Source organism: Melospiza georgiana, chromosome 1, assembly GCF_028018845.1.
Source record: "Melospiza georgiana isolate bMelGeo1 chromosome 1, bMelGeo1.pri, whole genome shotgun sequence".
Lineage (NCBI taxonomy): Eukaryota > Metazoa > Chordata > Aves > Passeriformes > Passerellidae > Melospiza > Melospiza georgiana.
Window position 1 is genome coordinate 103,628,821 of NC_080430.1, and position 18,733 is coordinate 103,647,553.

The following is an 18,733-nucleotide window of genomic DNA, read 5'->3' on the forward strand; positions in this document are numbered from 1 at the left end:
GTAATTATGCACTTACTGCTCAAAAGGAGACACCCTTTAATTTAAACAGATATTGGACTTCATATATGTTGTCAGTAAATCTAAACAGTTTAATACACAAAAATCAATATGATCAACAACAAAGCTAAAAAACTCTCAAGATTATAGCTGGTGCACCTGATTATCCCCTCCAAGATCTCACAGATATGAACTGGTTCTGACAAGAGGGGTGGAAGAAAGCAAAAACACCCAAAGAAACAAACAAAAAACCCCCAACAAACAAACAAACCCAAAAAAACCCACCAAACCCTTCCCCCTCCAAAAAAACCCCAAACAAACAAAACCCCCCAAAATCAAACCAAACCAAACAACAACAACAAAAAATCCCAGGGGAAAGTGAGTAGGGCATATAAAATAAAAAGTTCTAGACGTAAAAAAAAAAAAAAAAAAAAAAATCAATGTTCCAAGAATACCAATACATAGCACACTTCACAGGATGAGACCAACTTAACATTTAGGAACTTCAACTTCTTAGCTATTCTTCATCTTATAGTAACAGGAAACTTTCACCACTGTGAACTTGATGTTTGTACAATTTGAACAGTAAAAACTTCCCTCATAAAGGAACAGAATCAGTTAAGATACGAAGTTTAAGTAGAATTTAATTACAAAATTGACTATGAAACTCCATCAATTGGTTTGTGCTTTTTTTTTTGTTGTTGGTTTGTTTTGGTTTGATTTTTCTTTCTGGCTGCTTTTTTTTCCCCATTTTTTATACTTTTTTTTCAGGTTCTATGGAATTCAATTATCTTCTATTACATTCACATTCTCATCACTTTCTGCTGTTCTTCAGCAGTAAGAAATGAACTTACCTTCATTAGAAATGGAACATAAGAGATTTTTTCACTTTTTTATTTAAAAAATAGAAACTAGAACTATTCCAGTGGCTTCATGTTCAACCACCTTCATGAAATAAATTTCAAAATACACAGCCACACCCCCTTGTGTGTGGCTCTTTAAGATTTTCCCTTAGCAACACAAGCTTTTCAATGAACAGTGAAAAAATTATTTTGAAATACTCAGGTTATGTGAAACAGGAATTCAGGAGCATCTGAGTACTTATTTGTAAAAGGGCTCAATGAAATCCACTCACAACACTTAGAACGTACTGGCACGAGGAACATCAGAGACACTGGTGATTGTACTAGGATAATTTACACATGACAGATTTTGTCCCAAGGCAACCAATAATGTATCTGGTTTTTTGTTTGCTTGCTTTGTCCTGCAATTGGATAAAGTACAAATACCCACTCAGGTAATTTTCAATGTATTGGAAAATTAAATTATTAAGTAACATAATATGTGGATTTCTCAAAACAAATCATGCCAAACTAACAGAGCATTTCATTTGGTAAAATAATCACTTCAGTGGATAAAGGAAATTAGGCAACAAAACCCAAAAAAACAACAAACCCCAAATTCAAACTTCAGGGTTCATCGTACACTGTTTTTATGTAAAAGACTCCCAATATAGTCTAAATCATAAAAATTAACAGGATCAAAAAACAGGACCATGCAAAATTAAAATATGAACTGCTTAAAATGAATATTATGAAGTCATAAGACTGAATGATATACAATCAAAGAATAATATGTTCATTGCCAGGTAAAGACCACTTCTGCAGATGATGGAGTTCAGAGATAGAGTTTATGGAGCTCTGAGTGATCATTGCCACCTGACTGAAGTTATTTCCAAGTTACTTCCAAGAGAAACATATCATGACTGGATATTTTTCCTACCTTAAGGGAAAGCTTAGAATGTGATGCAGAGACCCCACAGTGCATTTAACAATGTAGAGATTTCAAGGTACTATTGTGATACCTAATTAATCAAGTTTATGACATATTTATTTAACAAAACCAACACACAAAACCACCTCCGCTTTCCTGCCTGTAGCCCAAACAACAGTTAAATGGAGCTTTTACAGTTGAACAATAAGCAGCCCAAATCCAGCAAGCAGTGTGTGAACATTCCCTCCAACACTCCCACAAACCTCTCTAACAACAGAAAGCAGGAGCACAGGAATTGTGTTACTGTGATGTACCCCTGCAGCATGAAGAGGTCAGCTGTTTTGCTCTTCTGGATGACAACTAAATGCTAAAAGAAGTATGACTGTGCCAGGTTTGGACTACTTTAAAAACAGAAATTAAAGAGGTTCAGAAAACAAAACCAAGATCCTGCTATAAACAGTAAATCTGGATAACATAATTTCCAAGAAAGATTAACAAATTACCACATTAAGTGTAATTGTAACTCGTTGTTCTTGAATAATCAACTCTGTAACAAGACTCTCTTTACAACTGAAAGATTTTTAGGATCTGCAGTTATGTTTAATTATTATGAAAAATTCTAATTTTTCTCTTCAGACTAATAAGGTGCAGAAAGCAAACAAATCTGACCTCTGCAAAATCAACACCTATCTACTGTTCTTATTCCAATAACCACATCAATGGTTACTTAAAACTAACCAGATTACTTAAATACATTAAGAAAATTTAAGCAACTCTGTTTAAGCAGTCTAAATAACTGATGGCTTTTCAATCAAATTATGGTTTTGGATTGGGAGACTTCAAATCAGAGAATTTATTTTAAAATATATGAAAAATAATTCTGCTTCAATCATCCAATCCAGCAGTTTCAATCAAAGCTTGTGTGTAGACTACTCCCTAAGATTTACTTATAAATAGGTTAAAGCTATACTGCAGAATAAATAAATTTGCCTGCAGGATGTATACATTGTATTGTTTTTGTGGTTGCTCTGACCAAGAATGGAGACGTCACAAAGAGCTCTCAGTTTCGGGAAGCCACCACAGCCAGGGGAGTGTCAGAGCCCTGCACAACAGCAGCAACACAACAGGATGCTGCCGATAAAGACAGGGACAGAGTGTCCTTCCAGGTGTGTCCTGTTCTCAGGGGCCTCTTCAGAGGGCCACAGCTCTCCTGGGACTCACACTGTCCTCCAGACCTGCACACACTTGGCAGCTCCTGCAGCCTTCTCAACTGGCTGCAATCTTCATGGGTATCCAATTGTTAAGAAAGGAACTAAAAGGCTCAATCTTAAAACACTGAATATAAATTTATTGTAGCATTTTCTTAAGAAAAAAAAATTAGATAAAGAGGTGAGCCATAATTGTTCTAGACTCAACAAATGCTGTTTGGTTTCAGTCTTGCCAAAACTGACTGGGTGTAAAATGTACTTTGTGTACAGTGTTGCAGAAATCAAATGAAAAAAAAAACCCAAAACATTTCTGTGTTACAGCACTATTCATTTTGGCTGTCCATGTTCATTATCACTTGCAATATTTAGACAAAACCTGAAACAAAGCAAAACAAAACAAAAAAAACCCAAAAAACAAAAAACCCCAAACAAACAAAAAAAAAGCCCACCAGAAAAAGGAGCAATTTTTACAAAAATCAGCAAAAAAGGCGCAAAATTTTAGTTTACAGAAGACCCTGGAACTAGAACCAAGAAACTTTTAAAGATGTTAACACTCTAAAATTAAGTATCACCATTCTTTGATTCTTTGACATGCCTAACCAGGATGAAATCCAATTGTCATGGAGTTTCTACAATCACCTAGTAACCCTATAATGTATCTTGGGGATAAACCATTTATTAAACTATTGAACTAAAAAATTTCAAGTACCTCTAGCTACTTTTACATTTAGGGCTTTTTTAACTCAGACATATTTTTAAAGACCTTGAAGCTGATAGGAAGCTTTTCATTACCTTTTCTTTTTCCCCCATCTGTGTTCAATTACACTCTAATTTCCAAAAACTTACTTTTTTGTTTCTCAGTGTTTGCCATTCTCTGTACACAGCTATCAGGGAGACACTTCTGTCAGAGGTAACAGTTTAGCTCAGTGACAGCAAACCTTTTCCATGTATAATGCCATGTTTGTGCCAGAAGCAGCACTGCATTTCATGATCACTGATGTCACTCCTAATCCATGTCAGTGACAAACTTGGCACCAGTGTAAGTGTCTAATTCCCAGTGGTCTAACCTAATTGGTTAGGCACAGAATCTGCATTACAGGAACAGTTTTTTCATCCTAGCAGTGCTCCTGCTCTGAAGTTTCTGGAAGGTTTATGTACCAAGTGTCCCACCTGCAAAAGGGCAGTTGCTCTAACCTCCTTAGCTAAGCAGAAATTAAATCTTGACCAAGCTGTGGTGTTTGCCAGCACAGTTAAGAGCCACATACCTTCTACTTTTATGTTAAATATTTCTTGAACTGTCTATTTCACCTCCCTGCTACAACTTCTGACAAAAAAATTTTATAGTGTGAGCACTGTCTTTTTGTGCATGTCTAAGCATCTGAAGTAATCAGTCTTGTTTGTGGCAACTGTAACAATATAAGCTACAGCAAAAAATCCACAAAAAGTTCGGCTACTTTACAAGATACTCGGGACAATGACTTATTTAAAGTTGATGGGGCTAAGAAGACATGACTAAACATTTTCAACAGAGAAAACTTTCAATATATATTTAATATTACATCTAAATACATTTACTTCCACTATGAAAAAATAGTTATCGTCTAATATCAAGCAAAAAATTTAATAAAGCAGGTGCTGGGAGCATACTTCTAATTTAGACATAGTCTTTTCAAAATCAAATGGTATTGTGAATAGTGCAAGAATGCTGTAAAACCACTGGGAACAGAACTAATGCCAACAGCATTGTTTTGTAATGTGACCATGTCAAATATGGATTTCATACTACAGTCTCTTTACAGTAATAAAAGTATGTTTGTATTACCAAGGAGCCAAATCTGCATGAAATCAATCCTGAACAAAAATTAAACTCACACTGACGTTTACACTTCTACCTTGCATTTAAATCTACATGTATTAAGGGAACTCTCTGGTCATGAAAATATTCAAATGTACAATAAGCAATGTATAAACAATTGTAGCACTGAGCTTTGAGAAATTTGGGGAACTTCAATGTGTTCTGCTGGCCATGGAGACTGTTTGGTTATCAACTTAACTATTACTGAACTATAATTGCACAATGACACAGATAATTAATTACCTAAACCCAGAGATAACTGTACCTCTTGGACTGTATCCAGCTCCATCCATCTTGATTAGACAAGAACTGTGTTACGAATGGCAGTTTGAAGCCTTGAAATCAGTTCTAATATAAATAAGCTTATGCTGGGAAGAACTACTTAGGCTCTGCAGAGAAGGTACAGGTGATAGGAACTTAAACTGAAAGGAAAGTGTGCTCTCCATGACTAGCTCAGTTAGCTCTGTCACCTTCGCAATCTCTTCTATGAAGGACAGTACATCTACCAATGCAATGCTCCCTCCCCAAAAAAGGCTATGAAAGGCTGACAGCTGTGTCTCAAATCAAGGCATTCACATGGTTTTTCATCTGTTTACTCATTTGAACAAATGGACCTCTAGGGATGACAAAACAAAGAAAGATTTGTTACTGAAGCAGAAGGAAAGAATGAGGTTAGGAAACAACTGGAGAATACAGATCAACGATGGTGGCATGCTGGCTATTGCTAATGACAGGATGAGAGCCTATCAGATTGAGATGCAACAATCAGAAGGAAGCAAGCAACTTTTATACTTAGTATTCTTTTTAAAGGGGAAAAAAATCAATGTAAAAACATAACACACAATTAATTAAGTTAGGACGTATTTTACCAACAAATAATTAGTTAAGGAAATAAAAAGGTTCTACCTGCGTCTGAATTGCGATCTTCATTTCTGGATGGACTAATTGTAAAAGGAAGTTTACGTTTCATGGAAGACTTTTCTTTCATCTCCTTCCCCACATCACTCCTATCCACTTTTGGAGTTTTGCTGTAGGATGCAATCTTGTCCTTGCTCTAATGTAAATAAAAAGTATACTAAGTAATTTTTGCATAAAGCAGGACAGTCTTATAATGTATACAGACTGAAAAGACTGACATGTGAGAATGCATGTGCTTGTGTTTAAGTACGTGTAATACAAAATTTATTCAATAAACAATAGAATCAATTGTCATTTCTTTTTTAAATTACTAACTTCTATGTTATTTCTACTTTCAGACACATCACTGTAGAAATGCTGTTCACTATTAGAGGCTTAACTAATTAGCAAAGGAGCAACATAAACTGAACAAGAATTTGCCAAATCTTGATGACCACCCCAATTTCCTTCCCAGACCATAACAATCCCACTAAAAGCACATTAAAAGCCCACACTGCAATTTAGACTGTGAATTGTAAACCCCCAAAAACCCTTCTAATTACCCTCCCCTGCCTCCACTCCCACCCTGTGATACATCAATGCAGAACTCCCTTTCTATTTCAACAATAACAGTGCAATGTTTCATTCAAGAAAAATCTATGAAGGAAGGTTTTAAACTGATACCAAATTTAGAAGAAAAAGGTGCAAGTTATTTGGATTCTTGAGTTGTATAAGTCTAGATATTTTGGCTTATAACCCATATTTCAAATAAACAGAGAAAAACCTAAACACGCTCGCTATTAACTTATACTTGATTACACTAATATAGGATAAAGATTGCAAAAGATACCAGAGTAGCGTAAAATCTGCTTGAGAGAACCCTCTGCAAACCCAACATCTTAGCTACCAATCAAGTTGCAATGCAGAGATATCTTTTCTGTATAATACATGCTGCAGAAACAATTATCCACTCTGTCAGCTATCACAACTCTACAGCTTTATGTCATTCTTAACATATGATCAGATGAAAGTACTAATAGATTAACTTCCTAAAGGTAGAAGAAGAATATTCATCACCTTGCCAATCACTGAAAACCAAAAAGCTGGTCCTTGGTACTTCTGAAGATTTATTCATTTGGAGGAAAACTAAAAAATAACTTGAAGTAGAGGTACTGTTCTCAAAGGCACCTTTCCTTTTTTTCAAAGAAACCAAACTCAGGTAGGAAGACATCATCTGACATGCTGAGTTTAAAATGTTGCCAAAAAGTTAGGCAGAAGTGATTAGAAAAAGAACTTGTAACAAACCCTACAAACTGCAAAAGACAAATATCTGTACAAGGGAAATGGCAAAGAAGGCATTAGTCTGTATCAACAGAGTTCCTGAAGTATAAAGGCTGCTGCCCTCAGAGAACACCTGTCTTCTTCACTCCAAGTTTAGAAACCCAAAAAGCCAAAGTAAAATGCAGAATAAAATCCACACACCAAAACCAAAGCCAGCTCTCCTTCAAAACCCCAAAGGAAACCACATCTTCCTTTTTTTATTGTTTTTTTACATGCTAGAACAACAACAAAAAAAATCTAAAGACCCAAACCCCTTAAGACACCCCTAAGCCCTTGGATCATATAGTGCCTGTGGTATTAGTTATGAAAGAAGTTCATCCATCTAACACAAGTCATCAATTCCAAATGCATCTCTAAGTTAGCAAGAGCAGATCCAAACTTCATTAAGCCTTTCCACATCTCTTCCACCACACACACAAGATTCCCACTTGAGCCCAACCTCACCAAGAGCTTTCTGATCCCTTGTTTCAGACAAACCATTTATTTCTCCTATCTATGTATGTGCATTTCCCACAATATGAAGTGGCATCAAAATTTTATTTCTTTCTCTAGAATACTGTCTTATGTTTGGTACTATGCAATAGAAAGGATAAACTAAAAATAATTTAAAATTCCTAAGCAGAAAATCTTGGTTTCAACTTGTTCAGTAGAAAAAAAACCCCACAACTTTTTGCAGTTGGTAATCTCTAAAAAGAATTCCTTTTTTGAGGGCACTCCTCAGTAAAATACATCAGTAGGTGCTCACAAAGAGGCAGAAGCTGCTTAAGTAATTTGATAGCTTTACATTAATTCTTAAATTGCTTATATGTATCATGTTAAATATTATGAATGATGCACTAGTTTTTGAATAATGACTGAAAATTAATTATATGAAACTCTAATTAGGAGGAGAGACAGTTCAAAGTGCAAACTTTCAGATAAATAAAAACACATTGAAAATTTAAAAAAAGGCTATACATAGAATACACAGAAACTGAAAAAAAAAGGGAGACTATTCTCTTCTTTAGCTAATGTGGAAATAAGCATTCAGCATTCAGTGATGGACTTTCCAAACCAAAAGATGCAATGGACAGGGTGTTTGAGAAGTCTGTATGAAGTTGATGCTATTTATTATTTTTGGTGACAATGCTGAAATAGAGACACAATCAGATATGCAGACTTCATCACAACTGAAAGAGAGGAAGAAGCAAAGAGCCCTGGCAAGGCAACTGTAAAATGACTGATTTGAAAAGCAGTCTTAATACAAAACAAAAATAGGAAAAGCCAGAATAAAACCAAGGTCCTACAAACTGATAAAAATAATTAACTGTACCATCACAAAATGCTGTGTTAGGAGACAGAAAACTCTTAAAGGCATCCTGGAATAAACTCCAAGTAAAGGAAGTAGGAGGAGGAACTAGAAACCCTGCAGGTTAGACCAGGCATTCCATTTTCAAGAGTGAGCATTCACTGTTCCGATTGTTCCTAGTCACTGCAACAGCATGGACATCTCTCAGGGTCCAAGGCAAGGTTCAAAACACAGCATCAACAGGTCTGTGGCATTACTTTAATGTGACCCATATAAGCAACCTAAAATGAAGCTGACATTTTAAATAAAATAATCTGTAAATCCTGTGGACTTTCCAAAGAGGCTGATTAATCTCAAGTGAGAACTGCTAATCAGATAAAACACTGATGAGATGTTGATGTTAAGAAAACTAAACTACTGCTGCAAAGTGAAAAGCATTACATACTTTCCATGTCCACTGCAGCTAGAGAACATTTAATGGCTTTAGACTGCAACAGGAGACTAGCAAAGGTTATTTATCCTTCTACTAAGTATCTAACTCTATGCCAGTCAGCATAATTAAGTATCAGAATAAACTGCCCAAGGAGACAGGAATTTCCATCAGGCAAGCCTTTAAAGAAAAGGTCTGGCAAACATCTGTCAGGAACTGAGTACAGCTTATTCTACTCTGGGGCAAATGGATGGACTGGATCTGCATGGCTCAACCTTTAATGCACGCCTCACTGGAGGATGTAGTAACAAGGAAGAATTTTCTCTGTCAACAAAACCATACTAGTGTGCTATGATGAGGAACACATTTTTAATCTGTTCAACAGGAACTGTCTCAGAAGGCTAACAAACAGCAGTCTGGACAATTTCTTGATATCCCATTCCAGCTCTATTGTCTGGTACTGCTACAATCAATGACAAGACACAAAAGGAGGCAACAGAGAGCCATACAATCTAGCAGATGTACTAAGCCCTGGGAGAACAAGCATTCTTTTTCTGCCTATCAAAGATAATTATATACTGAAGAATATTCTGTATGGTACCAAACGGTTTTGGGCACTATTGCTGGAGTCTTCCAAGGAGAGAATTAATTCTTACAAACTCCAAATGTGCTTCTCCTTTGGAAGAGATATCCATAGTTTACTTCCTTAGTTTGACCATATGAAGTGTAAATTCAGATAAATTAAAATTTCATCATGTTCATATGTTAACAAAATATCTCATGCCTCATGAGATAAAATACCTCAAACATTAGATGGTCTAGCTGCTGTATACACTTCTACTATTTTTTTATGCTTGCCAGATCAGCAACTGAAATAAAAATACATGTACTCTAATGCATACATGATACAAACTCATCTTATTAACAGCAATGTTATTTCTAATGTGTTTTTTGAGTTGTCAGAAGACTTGAACACATAGTTCACATGTTCACATAGCTATTCACTGGTTGTTAGGGCTGCACAATAAGCATTAATTTCTGGACAAATATGAAAGATTATGCCTAATAATAACAACAGTAATCTCACTACATTTCTCTGTCAACAGTTAAGAGTGCACAACTAGAACCAGCTAAACAGTGTAAAAACTATGAAATGGAAATAAAACCCTACAAGTGTTTTTTCTTTTCTCTTATGCTAACCATTGGAATAGTTTTATGCCATTTAGGTCACTACAGCTTTTAAATTGTGAAGAATGGGAATTTTTTATGGACTGGTATCCTTTAGCATTACTCATCACTTGTAAGAGGCACTGTATTTTATGAACACTATTTCACACTAGGCCTCAGCACTTCTTAACACCAATTACATTACCTAATGAATCCCTAACATTTTTCATACTTCTAATGAGTTAAGAACTCTAACTTTTAAATTCATGGCTGCAAATGTTTATGCATTAAGAAAAATCCATATTTGCTTTACAGATATTTCCACTTCCTTTTGAAGATATTTCATTAAAATTATCACTGTTGATTAGCCTGGTCAATCTTTATTTACCTCAGGGCTCTATGTTTGTGTATGTAGTACAGATTTACCTTCATGACTTTGCGTTGTTCAAACTCACACTTTACCTTAGCCTATTGCCTGCCTGATTCCAAATAATTTTCTTGGCAGAATCTAAATTATGACATTTTGACAATATCTTCTCTATCTTTCCTAATCCACTGAAAAGTGCAGATTAGTCAAAGGCCAGCTGAACACTTCTCACAATTGTCCATTAGAGAACAGGTATGTGACAGTTTAAGTGATTATTTAACATAACCATGTATTCAGTTCTCAAAATATGACAACTGTGTTTATTATGCTAAAAACCTGAATACAGAAATATTAACTGAAACACTTCTACTCTCCATCAATAATATTAATTCTCTGTTTTTATTTAGGACCTTATATTACACATTGTTTTATATCATGCAATTCCAAACCAAACCCTACATTATTCCAATCTCAAGCTATCCACTGTACCAGGGTGGAGAGTGAGCAACACTGGACAGAACAGTACAAGCAGTTTATCAGCTTACTTTTTGGTATCACCTTCATCAGTCCATCACTGGGATTCCATATTCACAGCTTTTATTGATCTTCCATTCCCTACTCTGTCCCTAAATTACTGAATGATACTTCAATTAATGTGACCATATCCCAAATAAAGACCAGAATAAATAGGAAAAAAAAAAGAAAACCCAACATTATTTCATCTCTTTACTAGTAAGCTGATTTCCTTTCCCTATTTTATTCTGTTATCTTCCTCGTCTTATCTAAGTAGTTCATCAGAGTCAGCAGAAAGAATTACCTTTGCCTCACTTTACTGGGACCAATGAAACAAACTAGAACGAGACTAAAAGGTCTAAAGGTTTCTATGAATGTTTTTGGAAGATAAAAAGTTACAAGTAGATGCTGAATCTTCTTATCTTTTCCTGTTTTTTAACCTCCTCCTCTCTGACACCCATTCATCATCAAATGGTCTTGCAGAGAATCCAGATTTCGACACAAGAGTAAGTATGACCACACACACAGAGAAAATCCTTTTCTAGAGAAGACAGCTTTATAGATTGTTGGGAAACAAACAGATTCTCTCTCCTTAGGGCAATATACATGTCACTCATCATTGTCAAAGCAGAGGATTACTCCAGCGTCTGTTACTCATTAGTAGCACAGATAAATCTGTGCTCCATTGTACAAGTGCACTAGACAGACAAACTGAAGAACTGGGTGATTTGAAACTTGCCTCCAGAACTCTGAAAATCATGGGATACTTCACATTCATAAACAACAAACAACCCTTCAGCATGATATGATATTCCTTCATTTCCCAACACTCAAAAATGGTCTGTACAATTTTTAGATGGGACTCCCTTGTACAGGAGCTACTCCAAAGCTTTGTGCAGCATTTGGTTTTTAAGTCCTCCCTCACAGGGGAAGTAAGTCCCTCTGCTATAAAGGAATATTGGAAACTTCTGTTTTCCTTTGGTCTGTGCTCTGTCACAGGCCTTCACACCTGTTTTTTGTGTTTGTACAGAGAGAAATACACAGTAAAATAAAATAAAATATGGATTGTTGTTCTTGTGAGTATATGAAGACTTCAAATTAGCTAAGATATGGAGACTATATACTAGCTTATATCAAATAACACTAAAGCATCCAGCTCCTTTTAAATTAACTTGCACATTACAATAAAAGTAGAATTCTATCCCACAGTTTAAGTTACAGTTAAATAAATGTAAAAATGTATAACTTTTTTCAACACTGAATATATCAGAACATAGATTCATATTTATTTCTTCCAATTACAGCAACAAAAATCATTAAACATGCTTCATTTTCCTGAAATTAAAGGGGCATTAATATAAACTTTACCTTTCTTGCAGTTGTTTTTTCCACCATGGTGCTATTGCTGTCAGAATTTTCAACTTGAACTGTTTTTGTAGACCCAAATTTGGGCATTTTATAGCTGTTTAGCTAGTTGTATCTTGTATCAGTGGGTTCATCCTGTGTCTGAAAAACAAACAAACAACATTACATAAATATACACACGGCAGTGTCATTTCAGGACAAATGTTACTGCAGATGGTAGCAGAGCTGGATAGTACCCCAAAAAAGACGACTAAAACGACACCTGGCTCCAAGCATCTTCCTCACATGCAGCTCAAACCTTGGGGCAAAACCCCAAAAGGTCTAACACAGCTGTTGCTGGGGATGGTGTATGAAAAAAGCACCAAGTCAGCTGCTAAACTACCTCATCCCTCTAGCTTACCTTTTTGGAAGACTGAACATTTTTGGCTATTTTAACAGGTTCATAGGTTCAATATCTCACTTTGTGTTAAATGTCCTAAGGCTTAGAAAGATGAACAAGATTTCTAGCAACACTGGAAAGAGAAATAAGGCTTTCTAGCCCAGGAAATTGAAACACTGTATATTCAAAGTAGTATGGGAAAAAAAAGTCAAGTCTTATGATTTATGATTCTTTCTGGATCAAGAGATGCCCTTTTAGAAGAAAAATCTTCTAAAGCTTAAACCCAGAACTAGAAACCTTAATTTCCACTGTCTATCAAATCAATTACATAAGCCACTACTAGAGCCAGATATATATCTATATAAAGCTCCAAGAGCTGTGTAGTGTTTCATCTCCATGGTACACCAAACAAGTGTCACTACAGATTCACATGATGGAAGAGGTCTGACTTGCCTCTTCCACAGCAGGAAGAGCCACCCTTTTTGCAAGAATGGCTGAGAGGAAAGGTCACACAAAAGGTAAAACTGCATTTGACAGCACTTTTTATGGGTCTTTTTGAGTTGATGTGTTTTGTTACAAGTATTTACATGATCACAATCTCACTGAGTTGTCATAATTCAATGCTTGATCAAATCACCATTTCAGGTGCAACACTTCTACTGTTGCTTTACCATTAAGGTTTTGGGATCGTCATGTAGAGAATTTGTTGCTGTTCTAGGACCATGGCACTATTTTGGTTTGGCACAGTTAACTGACAACAAATCTGGACTTTGAAAAAACCATTTTGCACACTACACCTGAGTGTGTAGTGAGACATTGATATTCAAACAAATTTCTACATCCTGCCCACACATCCATCCCCCACAAAGCTTAAACCGTGGAAAATTTTAATATTTGTCTAAGAGTAATAGTGCTGTATACAACAATGTAACATGCTACTTTGTTAATCTTCCAGAATAGGAGGGGAAGAAAGTTCAAAAAGCTAAATCCTTGAGACAGAGAAGTAGGAAAGGTTGCACTAAGTTCTGCTGGTTTCCTCCCTTTCCCCTATACCTGAGGAAGTTGTTTTTTGTTTTGTTGGGGTTTTTTTTTAACACTAACCACAAGCTTATGAAAAACAGGAAGAGATTAATTAGAAACAATCTCACAGTCTATAACCAGAATCTTGTCTCCACTATGATACAATATTGTGAAACTCATACTGTTCTACTCTTACTTAAGACAAAAGAAACATTAGTATACTCCATTTATGGAGTGTTAACAGGATTGATGCAGCCTTACTGATACAGAGAGTAATTGTTCAATTTTAATGAACATTAAAGCACATGGTTATCAGCCTTTTGTTTTTAGTTGCTTTTTCTAACAGCTGCAGGAACAAAAAAATGGTTATCAGTTCAAAGAGAAAGAAAACTACACCGAGTTTCCTGTAATTTACAAAAAATCTTTCCTGAATCCTAAAAGAAGCAACAAGTTACTATCTTCACAGAATAGTACTGTGCTGATTAGACCAAACAATGTATTACCATAGTAGCAAATATCTGTTCCCATGGGTTTAAAAAGGGACAAGTCATAAATCTGCTTCTGCTCATTTAGCCTCTCAAATCCTCTCTGTAAGTTTCATTTGTAACAATTCCCATTGTATATATCATGATTACAACTACTTAAAAAAATAATGGGTCAAAGTTTTCTTTATTATTTCAATCAAAATATTTTTCATTGCATATGCTGCTGTTTCCTTTCCTTCCTTTTTTACTGCTACCTGGCTCCCTGAAATTATCTCCATTCCCGCTTTTCTTCTCTTCCTTTCCTGGTTTCACATACACATTCACTGGTGTATGACAGCAAAAAGCCAAACTTAAAGAGCTTAGGCTTGGCTCCCTTGGTCTCATTTGCTTCACCAGCAGGAGCTGCCCTTCACAAAAGGCCTCCCTGCATGTCTCATCTGGACAGCAACAGTTTATTTTTTTAAATGGCAGGCTGGTATACCAGCCTCAAGTATTGTATAGGGGCAAGAGGAATATGAAAACACTTTCAAAATAGATTTCAATTAAAGGTATTTTTAATAATACAGTTAGCTTAATATAGAAATAGAAGTAAATGAAAACAGAAAGCATAGGATGTTTCCATTTTCTTTACCAGATGGTCAACAGGCAGAAGCAGATGTGCAGGAAGCTCCACCTGAACACGAGAAGAACTTTCCTGTGCAGGTGACCAAGCACTGGGACAGTTAACCCAGAGGTGTCAGAGTCTCCCTCACTGGAGGTGTTCAAAAACCCTCCAGACACAATCCTGAGCCACGTGCTCTGGGATGCCCACTGTGCTCCCCTCCAACCTGACCCACTGATTCTGCGATCCAAAGTCAACGTGAATTCATTAAATTCTTGACCCAAAGTCAAATATGTTTTGGGAAAAAAACTGCTTTGGAAGTTCACTAAAACTGAGTGTTACATACTGGATTACCAAAGCAGAACCACCACACTCTAAGACTAACAAACAGCACTATTTCCATAAAGTGTTCCAAGTACCAGATTGCTGTTGCACAATGGCTGTGCAAAATTTAAAACAGACATAAATGCATCAAGTATTTGAGAAAAAAATACTTTTCATAAAGAGCAGATATTCAAAAAAATTATTAAAATATCACTATGGTGGCCCAGAAATTAGGCAAACTATTAAACTGGTGATTACATAGTGTATATAACAATAAAATTTTCTGCGGATTAAGTGATTTTACTGACACTTCAGCTTTTATTTCCATTTGTCTGGAGTTCAGTGCCATTTCAACTCAAGTTCTAAACACAAATGTTTGTATTCATAGTGAAAATGTAGAACATTAACAGGGTCTTCCAGGGAAATCTAGATCTGTCTGCTTTGAGTTTTCCTCACTGCCATTTCTTAATGCAATTACTGGTTTATTAGACAATCTTGATGGCACATTTTGAATCACCAGAATCCTAAATTAAAAGTTAAACTCTTTACATTCAAATTAATTTCCTCTGTCACAACAAGCAGTGTCCTTACTTTTCATCTGATAGACAGGCACAGCTGTGCTTTCTCTCAAACAGACTGATTTCAAGCTTTTCAATAAAACAGAATTTGCTTCCTATTAAAGAAACTTCTCTGTATGTAACAAAATCAGATATTCTTATTTTATGTTTGGACATCTTTCCTGCACATTCATTACCTATCATGAGTCATACTACTGGAAATACTGTTGAACTCTTCTCTCAGTCATTTTTCAACTAAGAAACGAAAAGTTCTATTTTCTCCTTGAAGTAATAAAGGTAAGCATCTAGACAGATCTATGGGCAGTGACATACAATGCTAGGAATATTTCATATAAAAAACCCTGGACATAAAAAAAATCCCAAAAAAATCCCACCAACCACCAGAATTTCAGATATAATTAGCTACAGAAAATTAGTGATATAATTAATGTCTAATGCTAACAAGTCATTGTATTAATTTGCATAAGCTTACAACTAGCACTGATGAAAAAGATGTGAAAAAGTTTCTCCTTACCTATGCAAAAAACCAGGGAATTCAAGCAGTACTACAATGGTGCTGCTGCCACTGTCATTCACTCCTTTACACCCTTCAGTTTGTTCTTCTGAGAAATTAAGGGCCATGTGTTTGTGTTAGGTGCATATGTATGATTCACTAATGACTTCCAAGCCTGTAGATGGATTTTCTTTTAATTTGGCAGCAGCAGGAATTTTCAAATATATTAAGCACTCACAAATTTCAGGGGTAAAGGTGGCCAGTGGATAATAAGAATAACAATAATAATCCATCACTGTTTTTTGCATGGGAAGGCTTCAATATGAGCTTCATGACATACTGCCTGGAAGAAAACTCCACACGAGATGGCCTTTGTAAACCACTTTTCCTTTCTTTTTTTCTCTTAATTATGGGGGGCAGTTTTAGTTGAGACCTGCACATTACCAGAGTCAGTCAATTACAAGACACAAATTGCTAAGAAATTAGGCATCATTAGTTTTGGTGCTCACTGAGCTAGCTGTTTCCTTTCTGGTTCAGACTGTGTTCCCTTCAACACCTACAGCAAAATGTGACAGGATGCTTTGGGAAGGTTTTCTCTGGTAGCCCTGCTGTACAGCTGATCTTGAAGGTTAGCTGCCTGCTGGGACTACTCAAAGCAAGGGGGCACAAGATTAACCTTCTATGGGAGTATCACTAATTGATGAGTTCATTTCCAAGACACTGCATCTAGCCTCCTGCTCTAGAAAGCATCTGCATTTGAAAAGCAGGGGTCTAGAGTAAAGCAATCTTCTCAACTACCTCTGCTTCATCTGCAGGGAAAAAGAAAAACAAAACCAAAATCAAACAAACAAAAAAAAATCCCTCTCTTAATAAGGATTTACTCCAGACTGGGAAACAGTGAATCAACTATAGCAAATTTCTGCTATAAATAGCTGACAGGAATGCTTCTGAATGTTATAATAAAATTAAGCTACTGAAAATGACAACTATGGCTACATCTAAATTAGCAAGAAGTAAAGAATTATCAAGAGCAGATCTGTAGACTAGAACAGCTGGTAACAAAAATCCAAATTTCCACTAGTCACATTTAGCAGGTTTGCTCTGGACTACTTTAGTGCAGTTCCATGTACTAAATGCACATTAAAGTTTGGAGTACATTCAACAGTTCCTAAACACGTCTCAGCTTAAACCAGGAGGAATCAAGCTCTGAAAACACTGTACATAGCAAACTAAACTACAGTGAGGAGAGAGGGCAGTCATTGATTTAAACTAATTCAGTGTTTAATTGACCTGATTTTCTCTTAGCAATCTCCTTCCCAGCCCTAGAAATTTGTCTCTTCCAAGTTTATTTTGAAATGGCTGGTATGATCTAGATCTCAAAGCTATTAAGAGTCTACCAAAGGAAAAAATAGTGGATGAGTACAAGAGAGATGGCTAAGAACAGCTGAACTGAGGGAAAGGCAGGCAAAAGCCAACATTACATATTCTGCTCAGAGAAAGCCAGCTGGCCAACCCGTATGCACACACTGGCTAATTAAGAAGTATGTAGGTAGCTCACGCCTAGCCGCACCAAATGTTATCTGCATTCTGGTGGGAGTGTGTCAAAGACAGATGAGGTTAACACACTGAGAGAAAGGGAATGGGCAGAGCACAAGGGACCAAAAAGCTAGAGAAAACTAGTATTTTCAAATCCTGTAAGAAGCAGAGTTTTAGCAAAAAGATGTTCATTTAACTAAGTTTAACACTCTGTGTTCTTTTTTGTTCTTATCAGGAAAGTGCAAATGACTTCAGTATTCTATTTCACAACAAAAGCATCCTTCAGCAAACAGCTGAGAGAAGTGATTTCTTTCCAAAAGAGAGGTTAACTAATTATTGATGCTAAATGGAATGTGTGATGGGAGATGTAGCAGCACTGCCAATTATTTTCTTCTTACGGAACTCAGTCCTTCTGCACACAGTTACTCAACCACAGCCAATTGGTACACAATGAAATGGCTCCTGGTAAATTAACATGTCATCAGATCAGCGTCTACCTTTTCACCTACAGTGTCCAGTTAGAAAAAAGGGCTTGAGACATAACAAGAAATTATTCAGGATATTTCAGTTAGAGGCTGGGGATGTGCTAAGAGGCACAAGCAATTTGCTACTGTGAGGAAAGAGACCATTCAGGTTACAACACACAGTAAGAGGGCAGTGAAGTCCAGTAGGACAGGGCCAGGCTTTTCTGGGTTGCACCACGTCTACAACAAGAACATCTGTCTGTATTTTAACCTGGTATCTCCCACACAGAAATATGTCTAGAGCTTCAGATTAGCCAAATGACAGAATGTGACTGTGACAAGGAGGCAGAGGAGAGAGAGACTTGACAGGACAAGGCTGAGAAGGGATTGTCTCTGGGAGGAAAGCACAGGGGACTCCAGGATCAACACACAAATATTTTTTCCCCAGAATACTTTTTTTCTGTGTTACAGAACACAAACCAGAAGCCTTTAGTCTTGTCATTCCTATGCCTTGTAAAAAAGCATGAGAGCTCCACTGTTTAAATTGAGAATGACCAGCTTATCCCTGTGTCCATTTTCCACTACCTCCTTGGACAGATATACTTCAAACATGGCTGATGTCTCATGAAAATGTCAAAAGGATGGTAAAGGA

General features: G+C 36.3%; 1 protein-coding gene across 1 annotated transcript in view; it reads right to left on the reverse strand.

Annotated features, from left to right (window-relative positions):
- The window catches only part of ANKRD12 (ankyrin repeat domain 12), a 59,499-nt gene that overhangs the window by 27,917 nt on the left and 12,849 nt on the right, over positions 1-18,733 (reverse strand). The window contains exons 2-3 of the mRNA XM_058024566.1: positions 12,205-12,342; positions 5,740-5,887 (exon numbers count right to left, since the gene is read on the reverse strand). Of these exons, the coding sequence (XP_057880549.1) occupies positions 5,740-5,887; positions 12,205-12,291 (235 nt within the window). The 5' untranslated portion in view covers positions 12,292-12,342. The remainder of the gene's footprint in view (positions 1-5,739; positions 5,888-12,204; positions 12,343-18,733) is intronic.